The sequence below is a fragment of the Gopherus evgoodei genome, chromosome 3 (assembly GCF_007399415.2).
Source record: "Gopherus evgoodei ecotype Sinaloan lineage chromosome 3, rGopEvg1_v1.p, whole genome shotgun sequence".
NCBI classification, from domain to species: domain Eukaryota; kingdom Metazoa; phylum Chordata; order Testudines; family Testudinidae; genus Gopherus; species Gopherus evgoodei.
Window position 1 is genome coordinate 109,835,860 of NC_044324.1, and position 21,771 is coordinate 109,857,630.

General features: G+C 41.2%; 1 protein-coding gene across 1 annotated transcript in view; it reads left to right on the top strand.

The window, feature by feature from the left end:
• Positions 1-20,851, top strand: part of TMEM200A (transmembrane protein 200A) — a 72,786-nt gene extending 51,935 nt beyond the window's left edge. Inside the window, exon 3 of the mRNA XM_030556297.1 lies at positions 18,988-20,851. Within this exon, the coding sequence (XP_030412157.1) occupies positions 19,004-20,479 (1,476 nt within the window). The 5' untranslated portion in view covers positions 18,988-19,003 and the 3' untranslated portion in view covers positions 20,480-20,851. The remainder of the gene's footprint in view (positions 1-18,987) is intronic.
• Positions 20,852-21,771: the final 920 nt, after the last annotated feature.

A 21,771-nucleotide genomic window follows, 5' to 3' on the forward strand; every position in this document is an offset into this window, starting at 1 on the left:
ACTGAGTCACTAGTCATTCCTTTGGATTTATAATATGGTTTTACATGATACACATAGGAGCATCCTCACTACTAAGCGGTGTAACAGTATTGATGCTAAATCTGGTTAATATTCAGCCAGCAGAGAGTTTAGAAGGAATTCTTGCCATTGCACAGTATGTCACTATGCTATTAGACAGATTGATATCTTTCTTTTGCAATGGGATTTATGATACATTCTTCCTCTTCCTACAGAATTTAGTACAAAGAGAGTTCATGGGATTTAAAGTGGATTCTGAACTGCATAGAAACCTGTTTTTAAAAGAGAGAGATTAAAGGCATTTTGTAATCAGAAAGGCTCCCTCAGCAACAGGCAGATAAATCTTCAGTAGCAATTTTGGTAACCTTTCTCTGAGATGATTTTTAACTAAGAAAAAAATATTATTGCCATATTAATCCAATTAGACTTTAAAAGAATCTCTCATGAGTAAGGCTAAGATTTAGTCATGAGTATTTTTAGTAAAAGTCATGGACAGGTCACAGGCAATAAACAACAATTCATGGCCATGACTTTTACTAAAAATACCCGACTAAACCTTAGCTGCTCCTGGGGCCCCAGGGCTCTAACGGCAGGGGCTCACTGTCCCTGGCTGCCTGCTGCGCCCACAGGCTCTGGGGCCCTCTAATGCCCAGTGGACCCCAGGACCAGCTGCACTGGCTGCTGCTTGGGTGGCCCCAGGGCCAGCTGCCTAGGGCTGCCCAAGCAACTGGTGCAGCTGGTCCCGGGGCCACCCCAGCAATGGCCAGTGTAGCTGCAGAAGTCACGGAGGTCCCAGAAAGTCTCAGAATCCAGGACTTCCATGACCTCCATGAAAGACTCACAACCTTACTCATGAATTATGTTTTTTAACAGTGGGTGTCAAAAACATTTGCTGTTTCTGTTTGCAGTTTATAGAGACAAACAGATTGGAATGCTGAAATAAAGAGTGAAAAATACCAAAGATTATATCCTAAAATAGAGAAGAGTCAACCATATAAACAGATTAGGACTACTGACAGTAGGGCTTGTTTTTTTCTTTTTTTTTTTTTAAACAGTACAGAGTGTGGCTATATAATCCACACTCTGCAAGATCTGGATTCACCAGCAGAGAGGGTGCCACAAACATTGGGCCTAAAAAGAGATTCTTTAAGAAGTTGGTGGATGTGGAGAGTGGAGGAATGAGGAGGGAAAAGGTTAGCAGGGAGGGCGGGGAACAGCCAAAGCCTATTAGTGGCTTCTGGGTAAGTAGGGAGCTGGGGAGGTTATTGCATGTCAACGAGAAGGAGCTATAGCCATATTATTAGATAGGAAAAAGGAATGAGTGAGGGGAGATCTAATTGTCAATGTGACTACTTGCATGCTTAAAGTTAAGCACGTGCATAAATGTTTGCTGGTTCAGAACCTAAGGATAATATTTTCCAAAAGTGCTAAGAGACCTAGGAGCCTAAGTCACTTTTGAAAATGGGATTTAGACAGTTTCTAAAATTTTACCGTGTGTGGGGTGGGGTGTGGGGGCAGTTACTCTATTTACAGAATGGGGATGGCCCCCTTGGTAAAGTGTTCTATGTTCTACAGAGAAATAGTATTCCTGGCAGCATAGACCCAGGGTTGAATCTACCCATTTAAATATATTTATATTACTGATATCCAGGATCATCACTTTCTGTAGCACTGTTTAAAACTATGTAGTGGTATATTGGGGTCTTTATTATTTTACCCATAGGACATGTGAGTCAGGAGTTCTCTACTTGAAGCAACATTCCTTGCTGACCAGCAGTTTCAACAGAGTAAAGAAATGCTTGTCATTAATCCCAACTAACATTAGTCCTCAAAATTGGCATAGATATGATGTAACCTAGTTACTGTGTCAGAGAAATAAAGGTCCTTAAAATCTGCAGTTTTCCCCATACCATGTGTGCTGGCTAAGGGAGGGAGCAGATATAACAATTTAGATGAACCAAGCCATGCTGAAAAGTACCTCCCTGCCGCAGCTCACCTTTAACGCACAAATTAAACTATAATTCTCTTCCCTTCTACACCTACTCTGTTCTGCCTGCCCTCTCTCCAGGTTCTTTTTATTGCCCACATTCTTTTTTAAGGTAATGGGGTTTTGAAATAATTGATTCAATAAAGAAAAGGGGGTTGTTTTGGGGCTTACAGTAAGACAGTGAGGAGTCAATTATTCAAAGGCAGGGAGGGTATAAGTACGAAAGCAGTGGAGAAGGATAGCTGTAGCCTGCAGTGGAGAACATGGGAGCAGGCATGGATTAAGCAATGAAGTACATACTAGCATAAGGCCAGGGCAAGCACAATTAAAGCAAGTTCATCAGAACATCTCACCAAGCCAAAATATATGTCATTAAACACAGTAATCAATGTTGATGCAATGCTCAGTTGCACAGCTAATTCCCAGGTATCAGAAAATGCAACAATTAATTTTCCAACAGCCTGGTTAACTTGGTTGTATTGCACTGCTTGCATGTTTTATAGCAATATGTTTTACAGCACAAAACATTCTATATTATGTGACACAATTAGGACCAGATGACTTTAGTCAAGCACAGACGTGGTGTGTACTAAGGAGCAGTGACAGCAATAGTAGAGTAGTGTTGGGCAGTAGCAGAGAGCTGCACCACCTGAAGTGGAGCTTTGGGAATGGATTATGAGCTGGGGAGCTAGGATGAGACAGCATGCTCAAATCTCTGCTTCTGGCCAGCTCTGCTGGCTAGTTCAGAGGGTTGTCAGGTCTGTGGGCTTCTGGGTGGATTTGTATTCTCTAGGGGTACTGCAAGGGAGTTTAGGGGATATCATGGTCTAGGCTTACCAGCTAGGCTTTCTGTAATTTACATTAGTGTTCCCACTGTTACTGACCCTGGTAGAGCTGAAATGGTTCTAGTAAGAGGTGGAATTTTTTTTGTGAAAAAATCCTTCTGTAGATTGGAGGTGGTCATAGTGGAAGAGGGTTTAATTCCTTCCAGACTCTGTTAGTCATCTGTGCATTTGTCCCAGTGGCTCCATGGCAGGCTAGATCATCCAATAAATTGTCTTGTTTTTGCAACTGTGAAGACCTGTCTAAGTTCCAGTGTTTTAGGAGCACACTCAGAAACACCTGTGCTGTTAGCTTGGTTTTTGCCATATTTATGGATTTATAAATCTGCAAAAATAGATGTACAACAGATATTGGGAGTTCTAAATCTGTGCTTCTGCGGTGAGGCTGCCCAGCTGTGATGTACTGATTCTTGTGCTTTTGCTGTCATGGCAACACACAGTGGAGCACTCTTGCTGAGAGGCCAGCAGGTGTGGCACTGGTGCCAGCCTGTTGCTAGGTACCTGCAGTGTTCTCTCTGAGCCGGGTTGGCAGGGTGGCATGTAAGTGCTGATGCATTCTAGCAGCACCTTATCCACCCCACTCCCATCCCACCATACCAAGACAATTACATGTATAATGTAGCTAGATTTTCCCTGTGAATGTTTCCAAGCACAGTTTTAAGTATCTCCACACTATTAGGAGTATCTATGCTTCCCACCTAGAATTGGCAACAAGTCCTCTTAAAAAAGTGGAAAGTCAAGATGAAAAGAGAAAAAGGATCAACAAAGAAATGAACTCTCCCTAATGGCAGCTTGGGAATCTATTTTTTTAATAACTAGGACTAGGGAAGAAATCTTTTTTTCTGGGCCCCACTACTGTTTTCCATAGTTGGGTCTTTCTATTTTGAGGTTAATCTTCTAGTATTAAACCCAGCCCCAAAGCACAACTCTTGGGAGTATCATTGATTCTGACCTGTGCATGTAATCACAGATCAACTCAGCTGTAGATTCCATTTGTTAAATATTTCTGAAATTCATGGCTATTTAGAAGGCTCTTGTATAGGAAGCAGAACCCAGCCTCTCAATTAGAATACATCTAGTTTACAGCAAAGCCCTCAGTCATCAGCCCAGGATCACAAGAGTCAGGTGTACCTAGGCTGATGCTAGCCACACAGCCCAGCCTCTTTTTCCAGGTGCTACCCTACCTAGATACTTATGGAGATCTCCTGCCCATACAGCTTATTTATCTCATTTGTTGCCTATGACCCTAATCCAGCATCTATGGAGTCAGTATGGAGCCTTTCCATTGACTTCTATGAGCTCTGTAGCAGGCCTTATGTGGTTGCTAAGGGCAGCTTCTTGGCATCCTTGAAAACCATGATGTTTCAGGAGAGTGGCCCTACCTAGTGATCCACATGAAAAAGGTGGGAAGCATGCACCAAGCACACCGGGGAGCGGTAGTGTTAGGCAGCATGCAGAAGGAAGTGGACCCCTCACTACCAATCAAAGACAAAAGTGTGAAGTAAAGGGTGCCTGTGACTGGAAGAGTAAAGAGGTAGAAAAGGAGGAGGATATTTCCAGTAGGCTTTAATTCTGTAGAATCCAATCCTCAAAATGAACCACCAGGGTTTGACCAGCTCCCAGGTCAGTAAGCAGTCCTGACTGTGTTATATATGTCTAATTCCCATAGCCCAGACCCTACAGAGTTCATTCAGTCATGCAGTCAAATAGTTCTCACAGTTAAAACCATGGTGCCTGCTTTGATGCACCTGTAACTCAATTCTCAGTGGTCTTTGTCTCATTGATTACTCATTTGCAGTAGATACAGAATCATGTGGTTCATATGGTGTTTTTTTTTCGTTGCCTGTTTTCTCCCCTCCATGTTACTCTCTTATTTAGTCATCTGCACTGGTTAAGTTATGAATTCAGGGTAACATTCTGCCTCTAACATTCCAGGCCTTTTGCACATTGTTCCCTGTTCTGGTTCATCTTTGCCTTCTGCCCTCTATGTTCACTCTGTGTGGTCCTTAGCACTTGCATCTCTGTCATCCATTTTCTCAGTGTCAGGCTTTTGTTCATTTTGGATAGAACTTTCACCCTCCTGGTATTTGAACTGCTAATTCCTGTGCACATTTTAAAACAAAACAATTTTTCATCCAGTTACTTACTTAGCTAGCCTACTGAACTGTGACATTGGTGGTTGTTTTTGCTGCAGTACATTGATTGCCTTGAACAAGCACAGACTAACTTGTTTTCTCTTTTATGGCCCTTCATGGCCTCGCACATACATATTATCAACCTGCAAATCATATCTGCAGTGCCATCCTTGATAGCACATTTGTCAAATTTTCCAGTAAGCACCTTGACAATTTTTCCCATGCCACTGCTTCTACAGTGTCAAAATCCACAAGGCCACTGTAGAGGAGGTGAATGATCTTTCTTTACATCTCTTTTTAAGACACACCTATGACAGGATGCCTAAAAACACTTGACAATGTTTAGGCAACTGGCATACTGTGACTGCTGCTTATTACACTAATCATAATGGTCTCACTGTTACCTAGTGCTCCGCCATCTGTTTGTTGTATCCATCTGCTGTCTCTTGTCTTATACTTAACCCAGAAGCTCTTTGGAGTAGCAACTATCCCTTCATTGTATGTTTGAACAGTGCTTGTCAGAATGGGAGTCTGATCGTTGATTGATAGCCTCTAAACACTACTGCAATACAAATAAAATAGATATTTGTGAAAGGTACCATACAAAATGTTAAATACTAATGAATACTCTTAAATATATTTGAGTATTCCTTTTTTTTTTCACTTGTCACATTAGCTGTCTGAATAGTCATCTTTTAGTATAGCATCCTTAGGATGCTAGTTTAAAAAAACATAATTGGTAGTGTATATATATCATGACCATCCCTCCCCCTGCTGTAAACTGAAAGGTAAGTAGCTCTGTATATATCTACACTGCAATAAAACACCTGCTGCTGGCCCATGTCAGCTGACTCAGGCTCATGGGGCTCAGGCTGCAGGCCTATAAAATTGCAGCAAAGCTCTTGTGGCTGGAGCCGGGGCTCTGAGATCCCAGCCTGAGCATTAAAGTCTCCACTTCAGTTTTATAGCCCCACAGCCTGAGCCCCATAAGCCCAAGTCAGCTGACGTAGGCCAGCAGCAGGTGTTTTATTGCAGTGTAGACATACCCTCTGTGATTATCTGAATGTTGGTAGTTACATACTGCTTCAATCTAGTATAGCTATCTTCTCCCACTTTCCCAACTTCTTCACTCAGCATTCCCACACACAGAAGACAATCCAGGAGCCTTTTCTTAGAAAAGAAAAAACCCACACTCATCTGCCGGTGCTTTTGTAGTCAGCAGAGGCAGATTTATTGACCACCTTTTCTCTTGAGCAATGAATCAAGAAATTGGGTTAACAATTTAGAGATAGAAAGTTAACTAATACCAGCGATCCTCTGTGATCATCTGAAGAGACCCTAAAGTAAGAAACATACTATACATTTTACAGTAACTGGAAAAACATAACTCTGGATTCTCTTTCATGTTTCCTTTTAACTTCTTATTGACATAATCTCTGGGTTTCTTATACAAGTATCACAGTCCAAATAACCAGCTTTTAATAAGATTTCATGAATAGTTTTAAGTTTGCATTCATTTTCATTTCTAATGTCAACACAAATGAGTCATCTATATTTTAGGTAACTGATTCTGATCTTTACACCAAATTGGTGTAAATAAGGGGCATCTCCCATTGATTAAATGAATTGATGTACATCTTTGTAATCGAGAGCAGTCAGATTCAGGAGCAAGATAAGATAGCTTATTAACAGCATAGGGCCAGATTCTACCTACAAGTAGAAGTGGGTCCCCTAATAGCTTCAAAAAGAACTTGGCCTGTGTAACTGTGAATAAATTTTAACCTCTGATGTGCATTAATAAAATTTGGCATAGCAAGTGACCCATACCTAAATGAAAGCTTTATGTGCTGCCGATCAATCTCAACATCTGTTCTGAGCCAGGTTGAGGTCCTGTCCACAAACCACATAATGCATCTAATTTATGGCCTGGTCTTGCAGGGCGGGGGGGAAAGAGGATCGATCTAAGATACGCAACTTCTGCTACGAGAATAGTGTAGCTGAAGTAGACACATCTTAGATAGACTTAGAATCACTTACTTCGCGTCCTCATGGCGTGGGATCGATGGCCGCAGCTCCCCCATCAGCTTTGCTTCCACCTCTCGCCGAGCTGGAGTTCAGCAGTCGATGGGAGAGTGATCGGGGATCGATTTTATTGTCTACACTACACACAATAAATCGATTCCTGATAGATCGATCGCTATCTGGTGGGTAGTGTAGACATAGCCTATGAGAGGCATAAAACCAGACTCTGAATGAAGAACTTCCATTTTCAGCTAAATACAGGACCTGAGACACATCCATTATTAGGTCTGTAACTGGTGCCTCAATTCTTTAGCCAGCATTCTATTTATTGTTCTTGACATATTAGGGACATTCTCATTTTTTCTCAGGCCTGGTAGCCTACAGTTCTACAAACTCTTTAGCAGTAAACCTGCTGTAGCAGTAGTGACTGGTACAACTGGTACTGATTTTGAATGTAGTGTGATACATTTTACACAAATAACAGAACCGGGTGTATACTGATTTATAGTTGCCCAACCAAGCAACAATAACTTTGCCTTGCTTCAGAGTGGCTACACTCGGGACAGAGCTGGGGTGAGAAATAGGTATTTGAAATTTAGTTCTGAGTGCATCGTGGACGGCGAGTTAGGTCTCAGGGAGTACAAGGGAACCCTGGGTGCTCCATGGCAAAGTAGGTAAGGGATAGGAGGTGGGAGCAAAGTCTGACTGTAGCTTGAAAGCATGTCTCTTTCACCAGCAGAAGTTGGTGCAAGAAAAAGATATTACCCACCTTGTGTTTCTGATATTTTGGGACCAACATGGCTACAGCAACATTGCTAAATTGCTTTTGGTATCTTAGTTTTCATAACTTCTGGCTACCTGTCAAGAAAGTGAGTATAAGTGTGAATGATTAGAAGCTCTAATGATGCCCTCATGTGGACGTTTAGCTAGTTCACACTAATTTAATACTAATTGAAAGCACTATATAGCTTTACCATATATTTTATAATGATTTCTTCATATCTTTTAAGGTATCACAAACATAATTCAACTGTTCGTGCCAATGTAATTTAGCAAACGGAATATTTTTTCGAACAATGCATTTTCCATTCTTTACTAATACTGATTTGTCCTTCATTAAAAGTCTGCCTCTCAAAAAGGAAAGCTCTTCTAAGGCACCACACAGTTTATGCAGACATTGATTTCACATCTGTCAGCATACATTCCTTAACCCTCTCTTTGGATCTCTTCACCATCGAATTTTGTGCCTGTTGTTCTGTCTGCCACTCACTGAGTATGTATATAGTGGGAAATTACATTTTGTTAGAACATGTTAATTAACACAATTAATTTAGCAGTCAGTGTAGACAAGGACGTTGTATCTAGACTAGAGTTTTTGCTCAATTTAACTCAAGTTAAAAGATTGCCAGTTAACTGGAGTTAGCTAGTATGTCTGCAAATACTAGTTTAGATGCTCCACAAATGTTTGTGGCTTAAATACACCTCCGTATTTGTTTTACATTGGGTCAGTGTACAGAAGTGAATGGGACAAGGATTAAGGGATCAAATAAATAACCCAATATTTATAAACTAAATTATTTCTGAGTGTTTTGGGCATTGTTCTTCATTTAGTTTTAGAGGGAGAACTGCATTCATCCAACTTCTGGCACTCTGAGCCCCAGAGTGTTTAACCATGCACTGACTTCATATCCAGTCTCATATGCCAAGTCATACAAACCTCATCTTTGCTTTACACCCCAGAGAGTAAGCCTTCTATTCGGCACCACCACATGCTACACCTCAGAGGTGTCAGAATCCTTTGAAATATTTATTTCATGACTTATGGTTGATGTCTAATCTCCACTCTCATCTGCATCATGTTAGCTTTGATCTAAATTCCCATTCGTTTTTTGTATATTTGAGATTTTAGGTTTAGAGATGCTGAGCTACAGAATTATCTTCCAGCATCCTTTGTTCTAATTCTAGAAGAAGCTCCTTATCCCTGTTTCTCAATCTCTAGAAGACAAATGCAGAGCAAAGACGAATGCGTATAAATATGTACAAACCCACCTCCTTCACCTACGCAGTTTAAATTAAAATGAGCTCCTAAAGTTTTCAACACAAAGATTTTCTTTCAATGGTATCACAAGCAGATATAGCTTATGATATAAAAGATGAAAAACGCTGTACCTGTTTCATCTAGAGGTTCAATTTGCCATGGACTCTTTTTTTTCTAATTCCTAGAAATTAGGACTGATAACTATGAATGAACTGGTATATTCAATACATATATTTGGACCAATAGCTGATACCTGCTTCTGATCACAATACTGACTTTGACTGAAACAATGACTTTACATAAAATGGCTTAGAGCCACATTCTGCCACTTTACTCATACTGGGTAGTACCTTATTTAAGATAAACCAAAGTAAATAGAAGAAATTACACAGCCAGCTGTCAAATAAACTGGAAATTCAATCAATTATGAGCAAGCACAAGATATTCTAACTCCATTGGGGTTATTTACCTGTACACACATGCCATTTTTCTTCTTTCCTTTTCCAACAATACAACTGCTTTATTATTATTCCCCCTTGTAAAGCAGCCTTTTCTCATATACCATAGAATTTCATGTCATTTTTATTTTCTCACTCTTCCTTTAGCTCCCTGGATTTGTTTCTTGTCTCAGTTCTGTGACATAGACTATATCCTCACATAGCAGAGTGTGTGTGTGTGTGTGTGTATATAATATATATATAGTGTGTATGTGTGTGTGTATATGTGTCCTTACTGCCCTGCATGCCTCTAGGTCTCATCCTCAGCCCTTCTCAGGCTTCTTCCCACTGTCCATCCCAGGTTGCTCTCTTCAGGCCCTACCCAGCCTCCAGTCATCTCCTCACTGGAGAGACCCATGAGTAGCTGTTACTCACCAGGTCTTCCTTTCTTCCTCTCTATGGCCTGGTCTACACTACCAGTTTATGTCGAATTTAGCAGCCTTAAATCAAATTTACCCTGCACCCGTCCACACCGCAAAGCCATTTTTGTCGACATAAAGGGCTCTTAATATCGATTTCTGTACTCCTCCCCGACGAGGGGAGTAGTGCTGAAATTGAAATGGCAATGTCTAATTAGGATTAGTGTGGCCACAATTCGATGCTATTGGCCTCCGGGAGCTATCCCACAGTGCACCATTGTGACCGCTCTGGACAGCAATCTGAACTCAGATGCACTGGCCAGGTAGACGGGAAAAGCCGCGCGAACTTTTGAATTTTATTTCCTGTTTGCCCAGCGTGGAGAGACGATCAGCACAGGTGACCATGCAGTCCCAGAATCAAAAAAGAGCTCCAGCATGGACTGTATGGGAGGTACTGGATCTCATTGCTGTATGGGGAGATGAATCGGTTCTATCAGAACTCCATTCCAAAAGACAAAATGCCAAAACATTTGAAAAAATCTCCAAGGCCATGATGGACAGAGGCCACAACAGGGACTCAACACAGTGCTGCGTGAAACTTTAAGGAGCTGAGACAAGCGTACCAGAAAGCCAAAGAATCAAATGGGCGCTCACAGAGGGAGGGGCGACTGACGACTGTAGCTAACCCACAGTTCCTGCACTCTCCGAAAACCATTTGAATTCTGGGCTGAGCTCCCAATGCCTGAAGGGTCAAAAACATTGTCCTGCCTGGAATATCATGGCAGCTGGAGGATCCTGCCTCCGGCTGCTCTCCCAGTCAGCAACACCACGTGGTCGCGCCTACCCCTTGCTACCAGGGCTGACAATCAGATACTTAGACCTCTACGTTTTGCAGAAAATAAAAAAATTAAGCTGCTGTTTAGAACTGTCCCCCAATATACATATCCTGGGACATTTTGCATTTTACCAGTGTCAACCAAAGGCCCACGCACAAATGGAGATTCAGTCCTGTCTGTGCCTCTGTCCTAGTGCCTATCACAGATTCCCATTTTCAGCTGTAGGCTGAGCAAGTGCAGAATGGTGTTCACTTTACTTCGCTGTAAGCCAACTGCCCTCCCCTCTCCCCTTTGATCTCTGCTTGCAGAGGCAATAAAGTCAGTGTTGTTTCAAATTCATGCATTCTTCATCACACAAATGGGGGAATAACTGCCACGGTAGCTGAGGAGGGGTGGGGGAGGAGGGAAGCAACGGGTGAGGTTGTTGCAGGGGCACCCCCTAGGATGGCATGCAGCTCATCATTTCTGCGGCTCTGACCTGGAGCTGCCGTTTGCCCCTCTAGTTCTTTAGTAGGCTTGCCTGATATTCTAGGCAGGATTGACTCTTCATTAGACAAAACTTAAAAGAAGAGAAGGATCTGGGGAGTAATTCCCATTTTTGTCCAGGCGCCCCCCACTGACCTCATTGAGGCCGACCAGGAGCACCCATGACAGCAGCTAACGGTACAGTATGACTGGTAACCGTCTTTGTTAACTTGCAAAAGGCAAGGAGATGCTGCTGTGTAGCACTGCAATACCACATCTGTCAGCAGCATCCAGTATACATACGGTGACAGTGAAAAAAGGCTGAACGGGCTCCATGGTTGCTGTGCTATGGCGTCTGCCTGGGCAATCCAGGGAAAAGGGTGCGAAACGATTGTCTGCCATTGCTTTCATGGAGGGAGGATTGACTGACGACATTTACCCATAACCACCCGTGACAAATTTTTGGCCTCATCAGGCATTGGGATCTCAACCCAGAATTCCAATGGGCGGGGGAGACTGCGGGAACTATGGGATAGCTACCCAAAGTGCAACAATCCGGAAGCCGACGCTAGCCTCAGTACATGGATGCACACCGCCGAATTAATGTGCTTAGTGTGGCCGCGTGCACTTGCTTTTTTACAATCTGTTTCAAAAATTGATTTCTGTAAAATCGGAATAATCCCGTAGTGTAGACATACCCTGAGAAGTACACCATAACTCCCATTAGATGTTTTTGGGCAACATCTCCATGAAGCCTTGCCAGAGGAACAGAATTGTGCTGAGCCATAAGCCTACCTTAAAGGGCCCAGCATACATTGTTACAGGCTCTGAGGGGCTGACACAGACTCCAGAGATTACTGGGGACAGAGAAGCTCTGGCTGTGCTCTCTTGCTGTCAGCAGACAGAGTAGGGTGCATGAGCTAATACACCAGCTCTGTGCCCTGGTAGATTCCTGCCAAATTGGAGTGATCCCCCTGTGGTTGACTAGGCTAAGGCCATGTCTACATCTAAAATTTTGCAGCGCTGGTTGTTACAGCTGTATTAGTACAGCTGTATAGGGCCAGCGCTGCAGAGTGGCCACACTTACAGCAACCAGCGCTGCAAGTGGTGTTAGATGTGGCCACACTGCAGCGCTGTTGGGCGGCTTCAAGGGGGGTTCCGGGACGAGAGAGCAAACCGGGAAAGGAAACCAGCTTCGCCGCGGTTTGCTCTCTCGGTCCCGGAGCCAGCCAGCAAACCGCAGGGAAGGAGACCTGCTTGCTCGGGGTTCCGGGACCGAGAGAGCAAACCGGGAACGCCGCGGTTTGCTCTCTCGGTCCCGGAGCCAGCCAGCAAACCGCAGGGAAGGAGACCTGCTTGCTCGGGGTTCCGGGACCGAGAGAGCAAACCGGGAACGCCGCGGTTTGCTCTCTCGGTCCCGGAGCCAGCCAGCAAACCGCAGGGAAGGAGACCTGCTTGCTCGGGGTTCCGGGACCGAGAGAGCAAACCGGGAACGCCGCGGTTTGCTCTCTCGGTCCCGGAGCCAGCCAGCAAACCGCAGGGAAGGAGACCTGCTTGCTCGGGGTTCCGGGACCGAGAGAGCAAACCGCGGCGAAGCTGGTTTCCTTTCCCGGTTTGCTCTCTCGGTCCCGGAACCCCGAGCAAGCAGGTCTCCTTCCCTGCGGTTTGCTGGGTGGCTCCGGGACCGAGAGAGCAAACCGGGAAAGGAAACCAGCTTGATTACCAGAGGCTTCCTCCTTCCACGGAGGTCAAGAAAAGCGCTGGTAACTGTCTACATTGGATTACCAGCGCTGGATCACCAGCGCTGGATCCTCTACACCCGAGACAAAACGGGAGTACGGCCAGCGCTGCAAACAGGGAGTTGCAGCGCTGGTGGTGCCCGGCAGATGTGTACACCTTCAAAGTTGCAGCGCTGTAACTCCCTCACCAGCGCTGCAACTTTCTGATGTAGACAAGCCCTAATTTTAGGAACATAAAAGAACATAAGAATGGCCCTAATGGGTCAGACAAAAGGTCCTTAGCCTAGTATCCTGTCTTCTGACAGTGGCCAATGCCAGGTGCCCCAGAGGGAATGAACAGAACATGTATTCATCAAGTGATCCATCCCCTGTCACTCATTCCCAACTTCTGGCAAACAGAGGATAGAGACACCATTCCTGCCCATCTTGGCTAATAGCCATTGATGGACCTATCCTCTATGAATTTATCTAGTTCTTTTTTGAACTCTAGTATGGTCTTGGCCTTCACAACATCCCCTGGTAAGGAGTTCCACAGGTTGACTGTGCTTTGTGTGAAGAAATACCTCCTTTTGTTTGTTTTCAACCTGCTGCCTATTAATTTAATTTGGTGACCCCTAGTTCTTGTGTTATGAGAAGTAGTAAACAACACTTCCTTAACTACTTTCTCTACACCAGTCGTGATTTTATAGACCTCAATCATATCTCCCCTTAGCCGTCTCTTTTCCAAGCTGACCCAATCTTATTAATCTCTCCTCATACGGAAGCCGTTCCATACCCCAATCATTTTTGTTGCCCTTTTCTAATTCCAATATATCTTTTTTGAGATGGGGTGACCACATCTGCACACAATATTCAAGATATGGGTGTACCATGGATTTATATAGCGGCAACATGATATTTTCTGTCCTATTATCTATCTCTTTCTTAATTATTCCCAGCATTCTGTTTGCTTTTTTTTTACTGCTGCTGCACATTGAGTGGATGTTTTCAAGAACTTTCCAAAATGATTCCAAGATCTTTCTTGAGTGGGAACAGCTAATTTAGACCCCATCATTTTATATGTGTAGTTGAGATTATGCTTTCCAATGTGCATTACTTTGCATTTATCAACATGAAATTTCATCTGCCATTTTGCTGCCCAGTCACCCAGTATTGAGAGATCCTTTTCCTAGCTCTTTGCAGTCTACCTGGATCTTAACTATATTTAGGAATTTTACACCATCTGCAAATTTTGCCACCTCACTGTTTACCCCTTTTTCCAGAACACTTTTGAATATATTGAAAGGACTGGTACCAGAACAGACCGGTGGGGGACACCATTTACCTCTCTCCATTCTGAAAATTGACCATTTATACCTACCCTTTGTTTCCTATCTTTTAACCAGTTACCAATCCATGAGAGCACCTTCTTTCTTATCCCGTGGCATAAGAGCCTTTGGTGAGGGACTTTGTCAAAGGCTTTCTGAAAATCTAAGTACACTATATGAACTGGATCCCCTTTGTCCACATGCTTGTTGACCCCCTCAAAGAGTTCTAGTAGATTGGTGAGACATGATTTCTCTTTACTGAAACTATGTTGACTCTTCCTCAACAAATTATGTTCAGCTATATGTCTGACAATATTGTTCTTTATTATAGTTTCAACCAGTTTGCCTGGTACTGCAGTCAGGCTTACAAACCTATGATTGCTGGGGTCACCTCTGGAGCCCTTTTTAAAAATTGGCATCACATTAGCTATCCTCCAGTCATCTGGTATAGAAGCTGATTTAAATGAGAGGTTACAGACTACAGTTCTGCAATTTCACATTTGAGTTCCTTCCTGCAGTAGTAGTACAGTGCAAAATGGCCTTAATAGAGAGGGAATCTGGGGCATTCTCTCTTTCCTGGCTGAATCACTAAACTGTCTTTGGAGCTGACATTTTTGTTGCATGAAAACTAGTACAAAAACAAGTTGGAAGGTCAGAAGTTTAAAAAATCTTTGTTCTTTAAAAGCTGGATGGTGACTGGTGCTTTTGCACCAGCAGACTGAAGATGTTATGTTTTATAAAATTAATTAGGCCAAAATTGTGCTGCGACCACTGCCTATCATGCTAAACAATATTATCTCATTGTTTTCTTGTACTCCTCTCTGTCTTAATCCACATGCTGTCTCTTGTCTGATACTTAGATTGTAAGCTCCTTGGGACAGAGGCCCTCTTTTTGTTCTGTGTTTGTACAACACCTAGCATAATGGGTCCCTGAGCTAGGCCTGGGGCTCCAAGGTGCTATGGTAATACAAATGATTAATAATTATTAATATAAATATGCCCCTCTCTTTCAGATAATGATGCAATGGATCAGAAGGAGATCCATTTTATAGCAGGGCTGTAATGTCACTTAGAATGCCACCAAAATAACAGATTAAATTGAAACTGTTAACATACTCCACTTCAGCTCTGAGTCAAAATCTCATAAGATTTGCTTGTTCAGATGTGTGCATTCAGAGATTTTGTCTTTTCAGTCAAACTGAATATAGAACTACACTGGAGTTATCTGTAATTCCTCTTTAACATGAACATAGTATAGCAGGGGTCGGCAACCTTTCAAAAGTGGTGTGCCGAGTCTTCATTTATTCACTCTAATTTAAGGTTTCGCGTGCCGGTAATACATTTTAACATTTGTAGAAGGTCTCTTTCTATAATATATAACTAAACTATTGTTGTATGTAAAGCAAATAAGGCTTTAAAATGTTTAAGAAGCTTCATTTAAAATTAAATTAAAATGCAGAGTCCCCCAGACCGGTGACCAGGACCCAGACAGTGTGAGTGCCACTGAGAATCGGCTCGTGTGCCGCCTTCAGCACATGTGCCATAGGTTGCCTACCCCTGTAATATAGTTTGTAAAAAGCTTCCTAATGTTAAAATGCATTTCATCCTAATAAGTAGATAAAACATTGTACCATAAACAAAGATGCGATGTATTGGAGCATTGCTATGTAAGGTTTAATTGCTATCCTTTCTCATAAAGACAGGTTTTGATCTCCTGCCAATCTAAGTCCATAGTAATTACATTGATTTCTGTGCAGTTACTCCAGATTTACATGGAGGTAAGTGAGATCAGCATCTAGCCACTTCTGTTAGCACCAAGGTGAAACTTAAATCTTTGCCAGCCCTGCACCTTATTTGCTTTATAAAGCTGGTGGTGGAGGGGGAAATGGGAAGGGGGAAGGCAGGGAGAGAGAGATTTTTTTGGCTGTGAATTTAGAAGTAATTCTACAGTGAGAGTGAGGTCAGGAAATAGAAAAAATAAGGGAATGTAGTCTCTGTTTTCAACTGTTACTCTGGCAAAAAGACTTTTCCAGTCCTGCCGCCCCCTCCTACTACAGGTTTTCCCAGAGGGAGAAGGAGTAATCTGTCCTTAAAGACTATAAGGAATCAGGTACTTAGAATGTCTCTTTTTCTCTCCATCAGCTAAGCTATTGCTGAACAATTAATAATGAATAGTAGACGCTTTTCTTCTGCAACCTTTGTGAAATCTGCAAATGGGAAGCATTTTCTATAAAACTGGGGACATTTAAGTGTGGGATTTTCAGAAGCACATAAATGACTGTGTGCCCAAAGGAAATTGAGGATTTGTGCTCCTGAGTTTATGTATTTTTAGAAAATCCCATCCTAAATGTGTGGGACCTCGAGAAGGATGATAGGCTGACATGCAGAGGTTAGTTCTATCTGTCAATATTAGTATTGCTATGGCATGCTTCTCTTCATTTACTTTATAGAAGAACTAATAACGTTTAAATTGAACCCTTACAAAAGAAAACATTTTCCAGACTGGGTCCTGTTTATTTTTGTCTGGAATCCAAAACAATGTTTTACAAAAATTGAGAAGAGTCATCTTGATGTTTGATTGTATTTTGGCACAAACCTCGTAAGCACATGTGTATGAGCAAATTTTGTTTTCATTTATTTTTTAAAAAAAAAATCTGAACCTTAAATACTCAGTTATTTTTACTCTCCATTCTGGAGTTTTTTAAATTACATATATTTTTAGAATGTGTCTTTTCTGAAGCATGCAAGAGACCACATGGCAGTAACACATTGAAGTTACCAAAACAGCACTGAAATGCAGCTCCAGTTTAATTACAGGGGCAGGAATTTTCAAAGATGTCTAAGAGACTTAGGTACCTAATTCCTACTGAAGTTTTATTCAAAAAACTTGACATCTGATTGTGATTTTTGCTCTCCAAAATTCATAAAGTATTCTGTGTATCCAAGCTGGCAATCTTTACTCATGCAAAACTCCGAGACTTGTCACAGAAGCTCTCTATTCCTTAATAACAATGAAGCAGTTAGGTAGCTTAGGATGTCTCTCGCTCTCGCTCTTGCGCTCTCTCCACTCACTAAGCAATGTCTGAACAATTAATAATGAACACTGGACACATTTCTTCTGGAGAAGTGCTCCTACCTTGCCCCCATTCTCAAACAGTTCTACCCACTCACTATTCATGTTGTGGTAATGTTAACTGTTACCATGTTGAGCCAGTTCTGTCCTTAGATGTACACATATGGCATCCTGTTAAGCCAAAGGGTGTTGTATGCATGAGTCAAAGCGCAGAACCTGCCCTCTTATATTTAAAAACAACCATAATTTAGATTAAATCTCAGAAAAAACTTCCTAACAATGGAACAGACTGCCTATGGGGGTCATGGAAGCTCGTTCACTGGAGATTTTCCAAAAGGAGGCTGCATAGCCATCTGTCTTGGATGGTTAAACACAAACAAATCCTGCATCTTGGTAGGCGATGTCGGGGGTGGAGGGATTGGACCAGATGATCCTTGTGGTCTAACTCCATGGGTCTATGGTTCTATAAATCACAGATCTTGTCTTTCTTTATTCCCCTCTGTCACTCAGCTTTCTCTTTGTCTGTTCACAAAATCTCGTCACTCTTGGAGCAAGATCCTTCTCCTCTACAGCCATTTAAAACTATCTTCCTGTGTATCTCAGCCTAATCAGGTCTCCATTTCACCTGAGCACCATTTCTATACTCCCTGTCTCGTGTCTTTTAATTATTCATCCCCTCTCTCTTATTTGTTAACATTCTTTGATGTATTATTTAACCCTGGAAAGCATTCTGAAAGATTTTGTACAAAATAAAGTTTTATTTCTCTATACTTTGTTGGATGGGTACTTTCTTGGCCACTCTCAGATGTAATGATCTGACAAGCACCATTTCTACAGCTGTGCACATTACTCCTGATAGTTTTTTAAAACAGTGTTTGTTGAAGTTTTCCACATCATTTATAGACACTCGGGCATACAGGTAAACCTAAGGGGAAAAACTTACTTCAGACAGCTAGATGATGCTGATTCCGAAAGAAGGATGTAAACTAAACCATGGTGCCTTGTGCTCCATGAAAAACCAATGAAAACAAACAATGGAAAAACCTTAGGATTGCCATGTGGATAAGGCAAGCATTATTAGGAAAAGGCAAAAATGATCCTGTAATTAGGAATTAAAATCTAGTATTTATAAACTTAATAATGTAGTGGTAATAATAGAATGATTTTTAAAAATACACTAAAATCTATGATAAAATCATTGTCCTAAAGATGATATTCAGTACAATTAATATTCACACTAACTGTGATTGTTTCACAGTTTTAAAAAGCTTTTTTAGACAATCTTGAAGTTTTAGCTAACATGCATATGAAAATGGTATGAGATAAAGTTGATTGCTTTGTTGGAGACCAGTTCTGAACGATGCCATATGTTAAGCATTTTCAATAATTTCATTTTATATACTCCTGATAACTCATCATGAGCCATCTTATTACTTTTCCAGTATATTTCTATCAGTTAGGCCATGCATATTACCTAGCTTTACCGTGTTCAAAAAAGTTTTCTCGAATTCCATGTACATGTGAAAGTTGCCATTTATGAAGAGCTGTTAAAATGTAATGGCTTTTTAAAGTAATATTTATTTTCATAAAAAGTACATGTCTGATTAACAAATGTATATGTATATTGTATTGAAATTACTTATATTAGTATTTCTGTTTTCTTTTCCAGGGCAGAATATAGAACTATGATAGCAACTGGTGGAGTAATAACAGGGCTGGCAGCCTTAAAGAGGCAAGACTCTGCCAGATCTCAGCATCAACTAAATCTTGCCACATCACCAACTTCTGAAGAGAAAAAGCCAGTCAGACGCCGGCCCAGGGCTGATGTAGTAATTGTCAGGGGCAAAATCCGACTTTACTCCCCGTCAGGATTCTTTCTTGTTTTGGGAGTGCTCATCTCATTCATGGGAATTGCAATGGCTATCCTTGGATACTGGCCACAAAAGGAACAATTTTTAAGTCCTGAAGCTAGTCTAGCCTTAAATGAAACCCAGGTCATAACAAACCAAGGTGGAGTTATATTTCATTTCTTTGAACAACATTTACACTCAGATAAGATGAAAATGTTGGGCCCCTTTACTATGGGCATTGGAATCTTTATTTTTATTTGTGCAAATGCCATCCTACATGAAAATCGTGACAAGGAAACAAAAATCATACATATGAGAGACATATATTCCACTGTAATAGACATGCACAGTCTGAGAATCAAGGAACAAAAGCAGTTGAATGGCACTTATACTGGTTTATTGGGAGACAGTGAATTCAAGCATAGTGGGAACTCATATGCCTCGCGATTGGCTGCAAACACAATTGCACCTTTCTCTGGCTTCAGGAGTAACTTTCGAATGGATAGTTCGGCTGAAGAAGATGAAGTTGCCATAAATGAAGACAAGAACACTTCTAACCTTCTACCACCTTTGCTGACTGAGCATTCTGGCTCTGTCTTTGGACTCTACCCTCACACTAGCAAAGCAATGGATGACAAAAATAGTAGCTCTATAAAGTGTGAAACAAAGTCAATTGTATCATCCTCCATTAGTGCTTTCACACTGCCTGTAATTAAACTAAACAACTGTGTTATTGATGAACCTAGTATAGACAATATCACTGAGGATTCTGAGATCACTAGAAGCCAGTCTAGAAATTTGTCAATGGACTCTCTAGCCATTCCATTAACTGATACCAATGAATCCTACAAACCTGCCAGTGCAATGCTACCCCGAAATAATTCATTTGTAGAATCTCCATCCAGTCAGTTCAAATCTTCTATGACTCTTGGACCAAGCACTGGAAAACTTTTATCACCTGGTGCTGCCAGAAAACAATTTGGGTCCAACGCATCTTTGCATCTTCTGTCTGCACATTCAAAATCCTTGGATTTAGAGAGGGGTCCGTCTACACTCACTGTGCAAGCTGAACAAAGAAAACACCCCAGCTGGCCCAGATTGGATCGAAGCAACAGTAAAGGATACGTGAAACTAGAAAACAAAGAGGACCCAATGGATAGGTTACTTGTACCACAAGCCACAGTTAAAAAGGACTTTACTAATAAGGAAAAGCTTCTTATGATATCAAGATCTCATAATAATTTGAGTTTTGAACATGATGAGTTTTTGAGTAACAACCTAAAGCGGGGAACTTCAGAAACAAGATTTTAATATTTAAATTACAATTTACAAGACATCATACAGTATTTTTAAAAATATTTTGACGAGTGTTTCTTTTTCAGTGAAATTGGCACAAGCCTGTTTTTACCAAATGCTTATGGCACATTCAGATTGGCTTGTGTGAACAGAGATCATCATCTCTGTGATGCCAAGAGTTTCATGCGTTAGTAACATACAACTGCAATACTGTATGTTATCACCACTCAAATATATGTTCATGCCACAGATCCCATATTCTCCAATCTGTTGCTCTTTTGTTTCTGTATAAGCACATGACCTTTCATCACAAAGACAAGAAACCTGCATCAGAATTGGAGCTCCCATAAGCTTCTAGTTTGTTTTATTTTTAGTGATTGCAACATTCTAACAATGATGCTTCCAGTCTAGGATGGAAAGTGAGTAGCAGTATCTACTGGAATTGCCAAATCCAAACACACATTCTAGATATTTTCTTTTACATATGATACATCTTGGTAACTGCAATCCTAGAATGTCATTGTGTTTACATGTTGGGGAGGGAGGGTAGAAGAAATTTGGGCAGATTAAAAATATTTTTGTGAACTCACTGTAAATGGTCAAGTTGAATACCAGTGTTGTGAATTCTAGTTAACTATGCTTTATGTGATAACTTTCTATATCCACTATAATTTAGTACTGCAATTCAAGAAAATCATATGTAGAATAACCATGGCTTAGAAATTTGCAGATTTTTCTGGGGTTAGTTATCCAAAGTGCATTAATTGGGAACAGCTTTACAAATAGAATGACAAAATTAACTAAAAATATGAACATGATGAATAACAGGATTTTAGAGTTATGATGTACAGTATAATATTGTGACAAAAATCTAAAGAGAATAATTAAATATATTATATATAGTGTTTATAATAACCAAATCTTAAATAACAGGATTGCTGTGTTTGAAAAAATTGAAACAACAAACTACAATTCAATATTTACACTAATGTTAATGTGAAAGCCCAACTGGCTAAATTTAAACTTGTATATTTTGCATAATTATAGCTTGATGGCTCAGGGGAGGTTTAGCTGTGATAAATTGCATAGAAAGCTTTTGCAAAGGATCGACGTTTAAGACCAAAAGGTTTCTGTCAGCAAAGCAAGCTTCACAGTTGCAGTTGTAGGCTAAGAAAGTTAATATGAATGACTCTGCTAGAAAGTTTTTATTTATTCCATTAAGCCATTTAGGCCTTGATCCTGTCATGACAACCACACTTGAGAACTCCTTCTACCATTCACCAAGCAGTATTGGGGCCTTAACTGGT